The sequence below is a fragment of the Salmo salar genome, chromosome ssa12, assembly GCF_905237065.1.
Source record: "Salmo salar chromosome ssa12, Ssal_v3.1, whole genome shotgun sequence".
NCBI classification, from domain to species: Eukaryota; Metazoa; Chordata; class Actinopteri; order Salmoniformes; family Salmonidae; genus Salmo; species Salmo salar.
Genome location: NC_059453.1, coordinates 5589038 through 5604293, shown reverse-complemented (window position 1 = coordinate 5604293; position 15256 = coordinate 5589038). Strand labels below are relative to the sequence as shown.

At 40.9% G+C, this 15256-nt stretch overlaps 1 protein-coding gene across 1 annotated transcript; it reads left to right on the top strand.

Annotated features, from left to right (window-relative positions):
- Positions 1-3289: 3289 nt before the first annotated feature.
- Positions 3290-15242, top strand: zn391 (Zinc finger protein 391). Its single transcript, NM_001146648.1, is given in 2 exon segments — positions 3290-3724; positions 14112-15242. Coding segments are annotated over 2 exon segments (786 nt in total). The 5' UTR covers positions 3290-3543; the 3' UTR covers positions 14717-15242.
- The last annotated feature ends 14 nt before the right edge of the window (positions 15243-15256 follow it).

Sequence of the window (15256 nt, the reverse complement as noted above, 5' to 3'; positions counted from 1 at the left end):
TTCATATTGCAAAATGTACATAATTATATAAGCCTTTGTATTTATTATGGATCCACTCTACTCTTCCTGTGGTCCAGCAAAATTAAGGCAGTTCTACATTTTTATAACATTACAATACATTCATAACAGATTTCACAACATATTAAGTGTGTGCCCTCAGGCCTCTACTACCACATATCTACAACACAATCCATGTGTACATGTGTGTACAGAGCAACGATTTTCCCAGTTGTTTTAAAAGTCACATTATTCAACCATGGGAAAACACGGATTTGATTAATGCAACATACTTTTTTGGATTAAAATATTCATATCTTTCAACTGTGTTAGCCACTAGTGGACGTTCATTATATACATCTATGTATTGTTACACCATGCAGGTGGAGTAAAGACCTAGTCCTAGTTAGTCTACTTGTATTAATATGAAATTGCCTTACGCGCTGTTCGGACGCTGAATTTATGGCGATTTGAACTGAATAGAAAAATAACAACAGTAAACATGTTGACCCCCACGAGTGATGCAGCGCCCCCTTTGGCCAATCAGGATCTATGGAAAGACGCATCATTCCCCCAAGTTTTGTCAAAGTTAGGCCAGTGGTGTCTGAGATATTTTTGGGGTTAGCTAGACTCATATCCCTGAGCATGTGTGCCAAATTTCAGCACTCTGAGTCAAATAGATCAAGAGATATAAACATGTGCCCATTATAGCTCCACCGTGTGGTTGATATGAATGTTATTTAATATATTGAGTCTTGACAGTGTCTGCAAATGTTGTTACAATACGAATATCCTTGACTGATTTATATGTCTTTATGTGACAGTGCACATGGGTGTTTAGAGACCTTTGGCCATAGATGCCACATATCAAGTTTGGTGCAGATCGATCATTCGGTGCCGAAGAGTAGCGTTTTAAGTGTTTTTCACAAAATGTAAAAGTTACCAAAGTCAGAAGGCCCGCATACTTGACCAATCAGATGAGGGAGTGTATTCAGATTTGCGGGAAAACATTTGTTTAAATGACATTCGGAAAGTATACAGACCCCTTGACTTGTTCCACATTTTGTTACTTTACAGCCTTATTCTAAAATGGATTAAATAAAATCATCAATATACAAACAATACCACATAATGACATCACAATACCCCATAATGTCAAAGCGAAAACAGGTTTTTAGAAATGTTTGCAAATGTATTAAAAATAAAAAGACATACCTTATTTACATAAGTATTCAGACCCTTTACTATAAGATTCAAAATTGATCTCAGCTGCATCCTGTTTTAATTAATTGGACATGATTTGGAAAGGCACAAACCTGTCTAAGGTCGTACAGTTGACAGTGCGTGTCAGAGTAAAAACCAAGCAGTGAGGTCGGAGGAATTGTTTGTAGTGCTCCAAGACAGGATCATGTTGAGGCACAGATCTGGAGAAGGGTACCAAAAAATGTCTGCAGCATTGAACACAGTTGCTTCCATCATTCTTAAATTGAAGGAATTTGGAACCACCAAGACTCTTCCTAGACCTGGCCGCCCGACCGAACTGAGCAATCAAGGGAAAAGGACCTTGGTCAGGGAGGTGACCAAGAGGTGACCAAGAACTCCTGGCAGAGCTCCAGAGTTCCTCTGTGGAGATGGGAGAACCTTCCAGAAGGACAACCATCTCTGCAGCATTCCACCAGTCCGGCTTTTATAATAGAGTGTACAGACAGAAGCCACTCCTTAGTAAAAGGCACATGACAGCCACTTGGAGTTTGCCAAAAGGCACCTAAAGACTCTCAGACCATGAAAAACGAAATTCTCTGGTCTGATGAAACCAAGATTTAACTCTTTGGCCTGAATGCCAAGTTTCACGTCTGGAGGAAACCTGGCACCATCCCTACAGTGAAGCATGGTGGTGGCAGCATCATGCTGTGGGGAAGTTTTTCCGCGGCAGGAACTGTGAGACTTGTCAAGATCGAGTGAAAGATGAACGGAGAAAAGTACAGAGATTCTTGATGAAAACCTGCTCCAGAGCACTCAGGACCTTAGACTGGGTTGAAGGTTCACCTTCCAACAGGACAATGACCCTAAGCACACAGCCAAGACAAGGCAGGAGTGGCTTCGGGACAAGTCTCTGAATGTCATTGAGTGGCCCAGCCAGAGCCCGGACTTGAACTCGATCGAACATCTCTGGAGACCTGAAGACAGCGGTGCAGCGATGCTCCCCATCCAACCTGACAGAGCTTGAGAGGATCTGCAGAGAAGAATGGGAGGAACTTCACAAATACAGGTATGCCAAGCTTGTAGCGTCATACCCAAGAAGACTTGAGGCTGTAATTGCTGACCAAGGTGCTTCTGAATATTTATGTAAATGTCATATGTATTTTTATTTTATACATTTGATAACATTTCAAACAACCAGTTTTTGCAAGAATTGGCAATGTCACTAACATTCATAACATTGAGAAAGGACCAATGTCACTAAAATTCATAACATTGAGCTTTGATGCACATGTACTGACCTCGCCTTCTGGATGTTAGCGGGGTGAACAGGCAGTGGCTCGGGTTGTTGTTGTCCTTGATGATCTTTTTGGCCTTCCTGTGACATCGGGTACTTTAGGTGTCCTGGAGGGTTGCGCTTTCTTCACCACACTGTCTGGACCATTTCAGATTGTCAGTGATGTGTACGCCAAGGAACTTGAAGCTTTTCACCTTCTCCACTGCAGTCCCGTCGATGTGGTCAGCTCTTTCGATCAGCTCTTTCATTTTGGTTAAGTTGAGGGAGAGATTATTTTCCTGGCACCAATCCGCTAGGGCCCTCACATCCTCCCTGTAGGCCTGGGGGGTTGGGGGCAATTCCAGTCCTCTGGCGCCTGATTGGTGTCACAATTTTGCCCCATCCCCAGCTAACACACCTGACTCCAATAATCACCTAATCATGATCTTCAGTTTAGAATGCAGTTTGATTAATCAGCTGTGTTTGCTAGGGATGGAGAAAAAGTGTGGCATCAATCAGGCCCCTGAGGACTGGGGTTCCCACCCCTGCTGTAGATGTCTCGTCATTGTTGGTAATCAGGCCATCAGGCCTACTACTGTTGTGTAGTACAGTATTTAAATTCTCTCATTAAAAAAATCTGCACTAATCCATCAACACACGGTTGACTTTGTACGTTTACATATAATATTACACTTCGATTAAACAAACGTTTGCCCCCCCCAAATTTTTTACAATTTTTATTATCACCTGCGTTACCCACTCCAATCAGCAGATGGCGATGTGCATATTTTAGGCCATGCTGCCAGTGTGACGTCTAATGTAGCGGACGGGACACTTCTTCAACAGGAACAACAGTTAGTCGGCCACCTCCGTAGCCGAAAACATTAAATGTTTTTAGGCTGTTTTGATGTACATTAGTCAGTGTGTTTTAAACATACTTCTGTTTTGTCTACTTGCTGGTCCATTTAATGTATTATTTACGTTGTTTATCAGGTAGCTGGCTTGCCAAATTAGCTTTGCACTAGGCTAATCGCTAATGCTAAGTAGCTAGCTAGCTAACATCCCCGACCATGAGTTCACTAAACTACTCCACTCCTGCTAAAGAAGAGGAGGCCGTCACAGTTAAACAAGAAGTAGAGGATGAGGCTTTTACAGTGAAAGAAGAAGAGAAAGAAGTTACAGTGAACGAAGCTTTCGAAGTGAAAGAAGAGGAAGGAGAGGAAGAGGAGATGGGAGACCAGAGTAACACCAGTAAGTATGGTCTTAAAAACTGGGGCACAAACTCTTCAGTCCTTGAATATTGCTAGGTCACATGTTTGAAAACCAGCTATTGAAATGTAAAAGTTACTAATATTTATTTATAAACGTGGAAGTGCTTTATTGGAAAACCATAGGGTGAACAATCCTATGGGAAAACCTACCATGTGAACGATCCTGAGTTGGTTTTAGGTTTCTAGGTCACATTGTGAATGAGCTATTGAAATTAAGTTATTTGTTAAACATTTTATTATATAAATGAAAATAGTGTGCAACACTGGACAGTTGAAATGAGGTTTCTAAATCATGTGGTGAAAGAGGTGATTCTCATGAAAAGTGTCTGTGGACATATTTCTCATTACGTAACACTTGTTCAAGTTGCTGTAAAAACTCCAATATTTGTTTGTATAACGTTTTATTCCCCCCATGATGCATCATCTAGTGGAGTAGTCCTTAGATGAGCACACGTTATTTAACATTTCACTTACATGCGTTCAGAATGAGGGTCTTTTCTCAAACACCCCCTTTATGACACTGAACCTTGTCAATACCAAAATGACAAAAAAAGCAAAAATTTGAGAAACTTAGAGACCCATTACCTTACCAACATGGAGACATGAATGGGCTTTAGTGATGTGGTAAACACTTAGAGAACCATTACCTTACCAACATGGAGACATGAATGGGCTTTAGTGATGTGGTAAACACTTAGAGAACCATTACCTTACCAACATGGAGACATGAATGTGCTTTAGTGATGTGGTAAACACTTAGAGAACCATTACCTTACCAACATGGAGACATGAATGGGCTTTAGTGATGTGGTAAACACTTAGAGACCCATTACCTTACCAACATGGAGACATGAATGTGCTTTAGTGATGTGGTAAACACTTAGAGAACCATTACCTTACCAACATGGAGACATGAATGTGCTTTAGTGATGTGGTCAACACTTAGAGAACCATTACCTTACCAACATGGAGACATGAATGGGCTTTCGTGATGTGGTCAACACTTAGAGAACCATTACCTTACCAACATAGAGACATGAATGGGCTTGAGTGATGTGGTCAACACTTAGAGAACCATTACCTTACCAACATGGAGACATGAATGGGCTTTAGTGATGTGGTCAACACTTAGAGGACCATTACCTTACCAACATGGAGACATGAATGGGCTTTAGTGATGTGGTAAACAGTTTGCTGACTCATATGTCTCCTATTACTTCCAGATGAAGCTAAGGGCCTCTCATTACTAAAACACACATTTCTCTTTACCGCATCATTTTTAGGCCCGTTTCGGTAATGAGAACCTTCATTTCAGTAATGATAATAAGCTAATTCTAATGTATCGTCAATGGGTGTGCTGTGCTGGTAACTTTCATTATTTACTAGGACCATTGCTTTCACCTATTGTATAGATTATTTTGTAAACCAAGAGTTATCTGATTAAGTAGGGTTTGTCAATAAATATGGGTGTAAAAACCCTACTGTGAGGGGAAAAAAGTATTTTATCCCCAGCTGATTTTGTACATTTGCCCACTGACAAAGAAATGATCAGTCTATAATTTTAATGGTAGGTTTATTTGAACAGTGAGAGACAGAATAACAACAAAAAAATCCAGAAAAATACATGTTAAAAAATGTTATAAATTGATTTGCATTTTAATGAGGGAAATAAGTATTTGACCCCTCTGCAAAACATGACTTAGTAATTGGTGGCAAAACCCTTGTTGGCAATCACAGAGGGCCAACTACAAGAAACGTCTGAAACCAGGTTTGCACACATCTCAGGAGGGATTTTGTCCCACTCCTCTTTGCAGATCTTCTCCAAGTCATTAAGGTTTCGAGGCTGACGTTTGGCAACTCGAACCTTCAGCTCCCTCCACAGATTTTCTATGGGATTAAGGTCTGGAGACTGGCTAGGCCACTCCAGGACCTTAATGTGCTGCTTCTTGAGCCACTTCTTTGTAGCCTTGGCCGTGTGTTTTGGGTCATTGTTATGCTGGAATACCCATCCACAACCCATTTTCAATGCCCTTGCTGAGGGAAGGAGGTTCTCACCCAAGATTTGATGGTACATGGCCCCATCCATCGTCCCTTTGATGCGGTGAAGTTGTCCTGTCCCCTTAGCAGAAAACCCCCCCCAAAGCATAATGTTTCCATCTCCATGTTTGACGGTGGGGATGGTGTTCTTAGGGTCATAGGCAGCATTCCTCCTCCTCCAAACACGGCGAGTTGAGTTGATGCCAAAGAGCTCCATTTTGGTCTCATCTGACCACAACACTTTCACCCAGTTGTCCTCTGAATCATTCAGATGTTCATTGGCAAACTTCAAACGGGCATGTATATGTGCTTTCTTGAGCAGGGGGACTTTGCAGGCGCTGCAGAATTTCAGTCCTTCACGGCGTAGTGTGTTACCAATTGTTTTCTTGGTGACTATGGTCCCAGCTGCCTTGATCATTGACAAGATCCTTCCGTGTAGTTATGGGCTGATTCCTCACCGTTCTCATGATCATTGCAACTCCACGAGGTGAGATCTTGCATGGAGCCCCAGGCCGAGGGAGATTGACAGTTCTTTTGTGTTTCTTCCAGTTGCGAATAATCGCACCAACTGTTGTCACCTTCTCACCAAGCTGCTTGGCGATGGTCTTGTAGCCCATTCCAGCCTTGTGTAGGTCTACAATCTTGTCCCTGACATCCTTGAAGAGCTCTTTGGTCATGGCCATGATGGAGAGTTTGGAATCTGATTGCTTCTGTGGACAGGTGTCTTTTATACAGGTAACAAGCTGCGGTTAGGGGCACTCCCTTTAAGAGTGCGCTCCTAATCTCAGCTTGTTACCTGTATAAAAGACACCTGGGAGCCAAAAATCTTTCTGATTGAGAGGGGGTCAAATACTTATTTCCCCCATTAAAATGCAAATCAATTTATAACATTTTTGACATGCGTTTTTCTGGATTTTTTTGTTGTCATTCTGTCTCTCACTGTTCAAATAAACCTACCATTAAAATTATAGACTGATCATTTCTTTGTCAGTGGGCAAATGTACAAAATCAGCTGGGGATCAAATACTTTTTTCCCCTCACTGTAGGGTTTTTACACCCTACAATCTGGAGTTTGTGTTTCAGCAAAGAGCAACACTGCCACTTAAAGAAGGATATCCCCCCCCATTTTGACATGCGCACCTGTTTTAGCACCTACCTATAGTGTTGTTAGATATCCCACCTGTTATAACACCTACCTATAGTGTTGTTAGATATCCCACCTACCTATAGTGTTGTTAGATATCCCACCTACCTATAGTGTTGTTAGATATCCCACCTACCTATAGTGTTGTTAGATATCCCACCTACCTATAGTGTTGTTAGATATCCCACCTACCTATAGTGTTGTTAGATATCCCACCTACCTATAGTGTTGTTAGATATCCCACCTACCTATAGTGTTGTTAGATATCCCAGTTGTTGGTCTATATCCCACATATTTAGATACTTAATTAAAAGTCATATCATGTTATGCCATTTTCCCTTAGAATCCTATTCAACATAGAAATACATCTACAATACCTGAGAACCACACTTATCCACGTCTGATAGAGATCAGTACAGTTTGATGATGTATTGGGTTACTGAATCTCTGATAGAGATCAGTACAGTTTGATGATGTATTGGGTTACTGAATCTCTGATAGAGATCAGTACAGTCTGATGATGTATTGGGTTACTGAATCTCTGATAGAGATCAGTACAGTTTGATGATGTATTGGGTTACTGAATCTCTGATAGAGATCAGTACAGTTTGATGATGTATTGGGTTACTGAATCTCTGATAGAGATCAGTACAGTTTGATGATGTATTGGGTTACTGAATCTCTGATAGAGATCAGTACAGTTTGACGATGTATTGGGTTACTGAATCTCTGATAGAGATCAGTACAGTTTGACGATGTATTGGGTTACTGAATCTCTGATCAGTGGGTAACAGCCGGCCCCCCTACCAAGATGGTACCGTAATGCACCAATATTTAGGAAATATTAGTCTCAGTAAAACGGATACTATGTAATGTTGTCTTAATATGATTGATTGTGCATTTTGTTCTTTATCCAAATGTGTACATAAAAATAACATAATTATTACGAAGTAGATAAATACAGATCTGAATCTTAGTGATCCAAGAGCAATTATGGTGGAAAATATTTATATTTTTGTCAAGTGACAGCTATTTTCTCTGTTATCCTGTTGGGGCTAGGGGGCAGTATTTTCACGGCTGGATAAAAAAACGTACCCGATTTAATCTGGTTACTAATCCTACCCAGTAACTAGAATATGCATATACTTATTATATATGGATAGAAAACACCCTAAAGTTTCTAAAACTGTTTGAATGGTGTCTGTGTATAACAGAACTCATTTGGCAGGCAAAACCCTGAGACAGATTCTGACAGGAAGTGGATACCTGATGTGTTGAATTACCTTTAAGCCTATGCCATTGAAACACACAGGGGATTATTAATCTTTTGGCACTTCCTATTGCTTCCACTAGATGTCACCAGCCTTTACAAAGTGTTTTGAGTCTTCTACTGTGAGATCTGACCGAATAAGAGCCTTGGAACGGTGATGGCCGATTAGACTCTGGCGCGCGAGGTCATGTTGGGTACCCTCGTTCCAATACGTTTTAAAAGAGAATGCATTCGTCCACCTTGAATATTATTCATGTTCTGGTTAAAAAAGGCACTAATGATTTATGCTATACAACGTTTGACATGTTTGAACGAACGTAAATATATTTTTTCCCCTCGTTCATGAAGTGAAGTCCGGCGGGCTTAGATCATGTGCTAACAACACGGAGCTTTTTGGACATAAATGATGAGCTTTTTTGAACAAAACTACATTCGTTATGGACCTGGGATTCCTGGAAGTGACATCTGATGAAGAGAATCAAAGGTAATGGATTATTTACATAGTATTTTCGATTTTAGAGCTCTCCAACATGGCCGTTCGTCTGTATCGCAAAGCGTATTTTTCTGGGCGCAGTGCTCAGATTATTGCAAAGTGTGATTTCCCAGTAAGGTTATTTTTAAATCTGGCAAGTCGATTGCGTTCAAGAGATGTAAATCTATAATTCTTTAAATGACAATATAATATTTTACCAATGTTTTCTAATATTAATTATTTAATTTGTTGTGCTGACTTGACTGCCGGTTATTGGAGGGAAACGATTTCCTGAACATCAACGCCATAGTAAAACGCTGTTTTTGGATATAAATATGAACTTGATAGAACTAAAAATGCATGTATTGTCTAACATAATGTCCTAGGAGTGTCATCTGATGGAGATTGTCAAAGGTTAGTGCATCATTTTAGCTGGTTTTATGGTTTTGGTGACGCCTGTCTTTGAATTGACAAAACATTACACACAGCTATTGTCAATGTACTCTCCTAACATAATCTAACTTTATGCTTTCGCCGTAAAGCCTTTTTGAAATCGGACAACGTGGTTAGATTAAGGAGATGTTTATCTTTCAAAGGGTGTAAGATAGTTGTATGTTTGAAAAATTTGAATTTTGACATTTATTTGGTTTCAAATTTGCCGCTCTTGAAATGCACCTGCTGTTGATAGGGTGCACCACGGGTGGCACGCTAGCGTCCCACATAGCCCCAAGAGGTTAAACTAATCTATAATGAGCCTTTGGCTGATCAGTGGGCCAGCCCACTTACCAAGATGGGCCAGCCCCCCTACCTAGATGGGCCGGCTCGGTTTTCTGATAGGCTGAGCTAAGTTCACACAAACTCACATTCAAAGTCAACCGCAGCATCAGCAAAGAGACCTGCGTTTGACTCTGTCATCAGTTAGACAGCCAAGATCATGGACCGTATGAAATGGAAAGGGTGACTCTGTCATCAGTTAGACAGCCAAGATCATGGACCGTATGAAATGGAAAGGGGGACTCTGTCATCAGTTAGACAGCCAAGATCATGGACCGTATGAAATGGAAAGAGTGACTAAACGTGGAAAGAACACTTTCTACATTGTCACCTCACTCAAAACGTTTTTGGGTTGGCTAAAACAATTATTTGGTCAAACAGTAAAGTGCATTATCCTCGTGATTCCTGTAGTGAAAGTGTGTATGCCCTACCCCTGTTTCACCGGGGCCTGCTGCTGTAATGAGCGAGCCACTCTCCTCTTGCCCCGTGCGCTCCAGAGAAAGATGCAGAAATAAGCTTTTTGTGAGTATAGAAAAATTCTGCAATCTTTTATTTCAGCTCATGAAAGATGGGGCCAACACTTTACATGTTGTTTATGTTTTCGTAAGGTATATTATTATAGAAACCGCTCAGGCAATAAACATGACATTATCTATTATTGTAGAGCTCTGCTCAGCCTATAAACATGACATTATCTATTATTATAGAGCTCTGCTCAGCCTCTAACCATGAAATTCCATGAAACAAAAATAGATTTGAAGCTTTACTGTTAGTGGTGATAAGTGGCAGTGAAGCAGGGCTCCCTTGTAATAGATTATATTTGAAGCTCTACTGTTAGTGGTGATATGTAGCAGTAAAGCAGGGCTCCCTTGTAATAGATTAGATTTGAAGCTTTACTGTTAGTGGTGATAAGTGGCAGTGAAGCAGGGCTCCCTTGTAATAGATCTGTATCTCAATGGGTCTCCCCACTAAAATAAAGGTGAAATAAAACAAACAATGTTTTATTATTATTTCGCACTTGTTGCAAATATCTCAATGCCCGATTGTTTGAAAAAAGTATACTTCAACAATATTGAAGTACTGTATGTCAACACGACAACTCACACACCAAAAAAACGGCACAGATTGGCCCATAGGTGGCACTGTAAGAAGCATTCAAAGTAGAAGGTTCAGCCCGCCACCCTGTTTGACGTACTCAAATCATGTCCGTCTCTCGTACGTTTGAGTAAAGATAAAACAAATAAACATATCTCTAAAGATTAAATAAAATTCCATCTTTGTTAAAAATAAAAATAATTGTCTTCAATTAAACTGTAATAACTCCACTTCTCTCTATCAACTTGAAAACTTGAAGTGTTTTGATCGTTACATGTCCACAAGGGAGGATGTATAATATGTATAATACTTCCATGCTGCTGTCTCTGTCAGCCTGGACCTCGCTTTGTTCACGGGGGGCTTTGTCATTCTGAAACAAGGAAAGAGCCTTCATCAAACTGTTGCCACGAAGTTGGAAGCACAGAATCGTCAAGAATGTTATTGTATGCTGTAGCGTCTAAGGCACTGCATCGCAGTCACTACAGACCCAGGTTCGATCCCAGGCTGTGTCGCAGCCGGCCACGACAGGGTTACCCATGAGGCGGCGCACAATTGGCCCAGCGTCGTCCGGGTTAGGGGAGGGTTTAGCCAGCCGGGATGTTCTTGTCCCATCGCGCTCTAGCGACTCCTTGTGGCGGGCAGGGCACATTCACGCTGATGCGGTCACCAGTTGTACGGTGTTTCCTCTGACACATTGGTGCGGCTGGCTTCCGGGTTAAGCGAGCAGTGTGTCAAGAAGCAGTGTGGCTTGGCAGGGTCATGTTTTCGGAGGACGCATGACTCTCGACCTTCGTCTCTCCTGAGTCCGTACGGGAGTTGCAGCGATGGGACAAGACTGTAACTACCAATTGGAAATCACTAAATATGGGAGAAAAAGGGGGTAAAAAAAATGATAAATACGATTTCCCTTCAAGGGGCCCGAAACATGATAAACAGACCATTATGCCTTCTTCATCAAACTTTACAGTTGGCCCTATGCTTTGGGGCAGGTAGCGTTCTCCTGGCATCTGCCAAACCCAGATTTGTCCCTTGGACTGCCAGATGGTGAAGCGTGATTCATCCCTCCAGAGAACGCATTTCCACTGCTCCAGAGTTCAATGGTGGCGAGCTTTACACCACTCCAGCCGACGGCATTGCGCATGTTGATTTTAGGCTTGTCTGCGGCTGCTCGGCCATGGAAACCCATTTCATGAAGCTTCCGACTAACAGTTCTTGTGCTGATGTTGCTTTCAGAGGCAGTTTGGAACTCGGTAGTGAGTGTTGTAGCCGAGGACAGACTATTTTTACACGCTACGTGCATCAGCACTCGGTGGTCTCGTTCTGTGAGCTTGTGTGGCCTACCACTTTGCGGCTGAGCCGTTGTTGCTCCTAGACGTTTCCACTTCACAATAACAGCACTTACAGTTGACTGGGGCAGCTCTAGCTGGGCAGAAATTTGACGAACTGACTTGTTGGAAAGTTGGCATCCTATGACGGTTCCATGTTGAAAGTCACTGAGCTCTTCAGTAAGGCCATTCTACTGCCAATGTTTGTCTATGGAGATTGCATGGCGGTATGCTCAATTTTATACACCTGCCAGCAACGGGTGTGGCTGACAGCTGAATCCACTCATTTGAATGGGTGTCCACATACTGCTGTATATATATTGTGTATATTTATTATGATAAACACAAGTGTTTTTTTAAATACCGTAAATTCCGGACTATAAGCCGCAACTTTTTTCCCCACGCTTTGAACCTCGCGGCTTAAACAATGACGCGGCTAATATGGGTTTTTCCCACTTTCAAAATTTTTTCTCAAAAAAAAAAACATTCTGTGACGTGCTCAGTTTTTTGGCGGCATGAAGCTTTCTTTAGACCAATGAAATTGCCGATCTGGTTAAGGTCAAACAGTGACGAGAGCGACAATGAAAATGATCCAATATCGGATGAAGCAATTCTGAGGCTATTCAACTCCGACACCGAAGGAGATGACCTAAGTGGTTTCAGTGCACAGGAGGAGGAAGATAGTGACCAATGACTTTCTTGGTAGGCTACTGTTTACTGCTAATTTTTTATTTTTTGTTACGAGCAGTGTTTCGTTAAAGCCTATTTATTTTTGTTACAAGCCGTGCTTCGTTAAAGCCTGTGTAAAGTTAATTTGTTTCAATGTACCGGTAGGCACCTGCGGCTTATAGACATGTGCGGCTTATTTATGTTCAAAATAATATTTTTTTAATTCAGTGGGTGCGGCTTATATTCAGGTGCGCTCAATAGTCCGGAAATTACGGTATTGGAAATATTCTGAAAACCTGACCACAAATGTTCTGAACTCAGGTTATGGAGGGATCTAGTCTGTCTTAAAACTCATAGGGAGTAGGATTGCGTAAATCTGGTAACTTTCCATAAATTCCCTGGTTTTCCAGAAAACCCGGTCAGAAGATTCTCGGAATCAGGAGGGAATAAGTACACATAGTACACATAGTAAGTAGTACTATATAGTCAATATCAGCATACACGTGTAATAGTAGGTATTACTATATAGTACACGTGCAATAGTAGGTATTACTATATAGTACACATGTAATAGTAGGCATTACTATATAGTACACGTGTAATAGTAGGTATTATATAGCACACGTGTAATAGTAGTAGTACTGTATAGTCAATATCAGCATACGTGTAATAGTAGGCATTACTATATAGTACACGTGTAATAGTAGGTATTATATAGCACACGTGTAATAGTAAGTAGTACTGTATAGTCAATATCAGCATACGTGTAATAGTAGGTATTACTATATAGTGCATGTGTAATAGTAGGTTGTACATGTGTAATAGTAGGCATTACTATACAGTACACGTAATAGTATGTTTTACTATATAGCACACGTGTAATAGTAGGCATTACTATATTGCACACGCGTAATAGTAGGTATTACTATATAGTACACGTGTAATAGTAGGTATTACTGTGTAGCACACGTGTAATAGTAGGTATTACAATCCCATTTTAAAGTAAATAGATGTAGTCAATATCAGCATAGAATATGTAAAAATTAAATAAACTACATTTCCCAAGGGCCCTCCCCAAGTCGCAGCTGGTATAAACCTCCTCCTTCTATTCTAATGGCCCATCCACAGGGCTCCTTCTATTCTAAGGGGCCCGTCCACAGGGCCCCCTCTGTTCTAATGGGCCCGTCCACAGGGCCCCCTCTGTTCTAATGGGGCCCGTCCACAGGGCCCCCTCTGTTCTAATGGCCCGTAATCTAAATATCAAATAAATTCTACTGGACTAGAAAAGGAGAATAATGGACCGAAGAAAACCAATTATGGTGAAATACAAATAAATACATGTAAAACCTAATAATGTTTGTCCAGTCGCTGTTTGATAGGGACATAGTATAAACAATTCAACAGATCATGATTTGCCTGGGATATTCTTAGTGCATCTAGGCGGGTCAAAAGAAAATAATAACTGAACCCGGCGGACAGACACAGCCCATTAAACCACATAGGAAGATAGTTTTATCACATGGAGGTTTCATTCAGGGCTCTGTTTAGTATTTAACTAAATCATTTGTTTGTCTTTGGCAGGAGAGCGACCAGACTCTCACTCTGACAGCGGGAAATGTCATTCAGGGGAACCAGACCCAGAGACGTCCAAACCAGCGAGACGACACCACTGCTCCCAGTGTGGAAAAAGTTTTATCCGATCACAACAACTGAAATCACACAAGAGAACACACACAGGAGAAAAGCCTTACCACTGTTCCCAGTGTGGAAAGTGTTTTACTCGGTTAGATTACCTGAAAAGTCATAAGCAAATACACTCTGGAGAGAAGCCGTACTCCTGTTCCCATTGTGGAAAAAGTATTAGGTGGTTAGGGACTCTGAAATCGCATGAGCGAATGCACACACAAAAAAAGCTCTACCAATGTTCTTTGTGTGGAAAGCGGTTTACCCAGTTAGAAGCCCTGATTATGCATGACAGGACACACACAGGAGGGGATAAGACCTACCACTGCTCCCAGTGTGGAAAGAGATTTAATTGGTTAAGGCACCTGAATAAGCATGAAAGAATACATACACAGGAGGAGAAGACATACCACTGCTCTCATTGTGGAAAGACATTTTCCCAGTTAGAGGACCTGAAATCACATGAGAAAATAGAGAGGTTGTGTTCTGACTTGTGTTTTTGACTGATCATTTGTTTTTGTTTAATCCTCATGAAATCAAATTGTATATATGAAACCAGAATAAGTTTACTTTTGTTGTTTTTTCATTTAGAGACATGATCATGTCTAATATCAGATGTCTATTGGGTTTTGATGATGAGCTTTGTTTGATTTGATACAAGTATAAATCCTCTGTTGTTCATCATATGCTTTTCATATTGCAAAATGTACATAATTATATAAGTAGCCTTTCACAAGCCTTTGTATTTGTATTTATTATGGATCCCTGCTACTCTTCCTGGGGTCCTGCAAAATTAAGGCAGTTCTACATTTTTATAACATTACAATACATTCATAACAGATTTCACAACATATTAAGTGTGTGCCCTCAGGCCTCTACTACCACATATCTACAACACAATCCATGTGTACATGTGTGTACAGAGCAACGACTTTCCCAGTTGTTTTAAAAGTCCCATTATTCCACCATGAGAAAAACGGATTTGATTAATGCAACATACTTTTCTGGATTAAAATATTAATATCTTTGAACTGTGTTAGCCA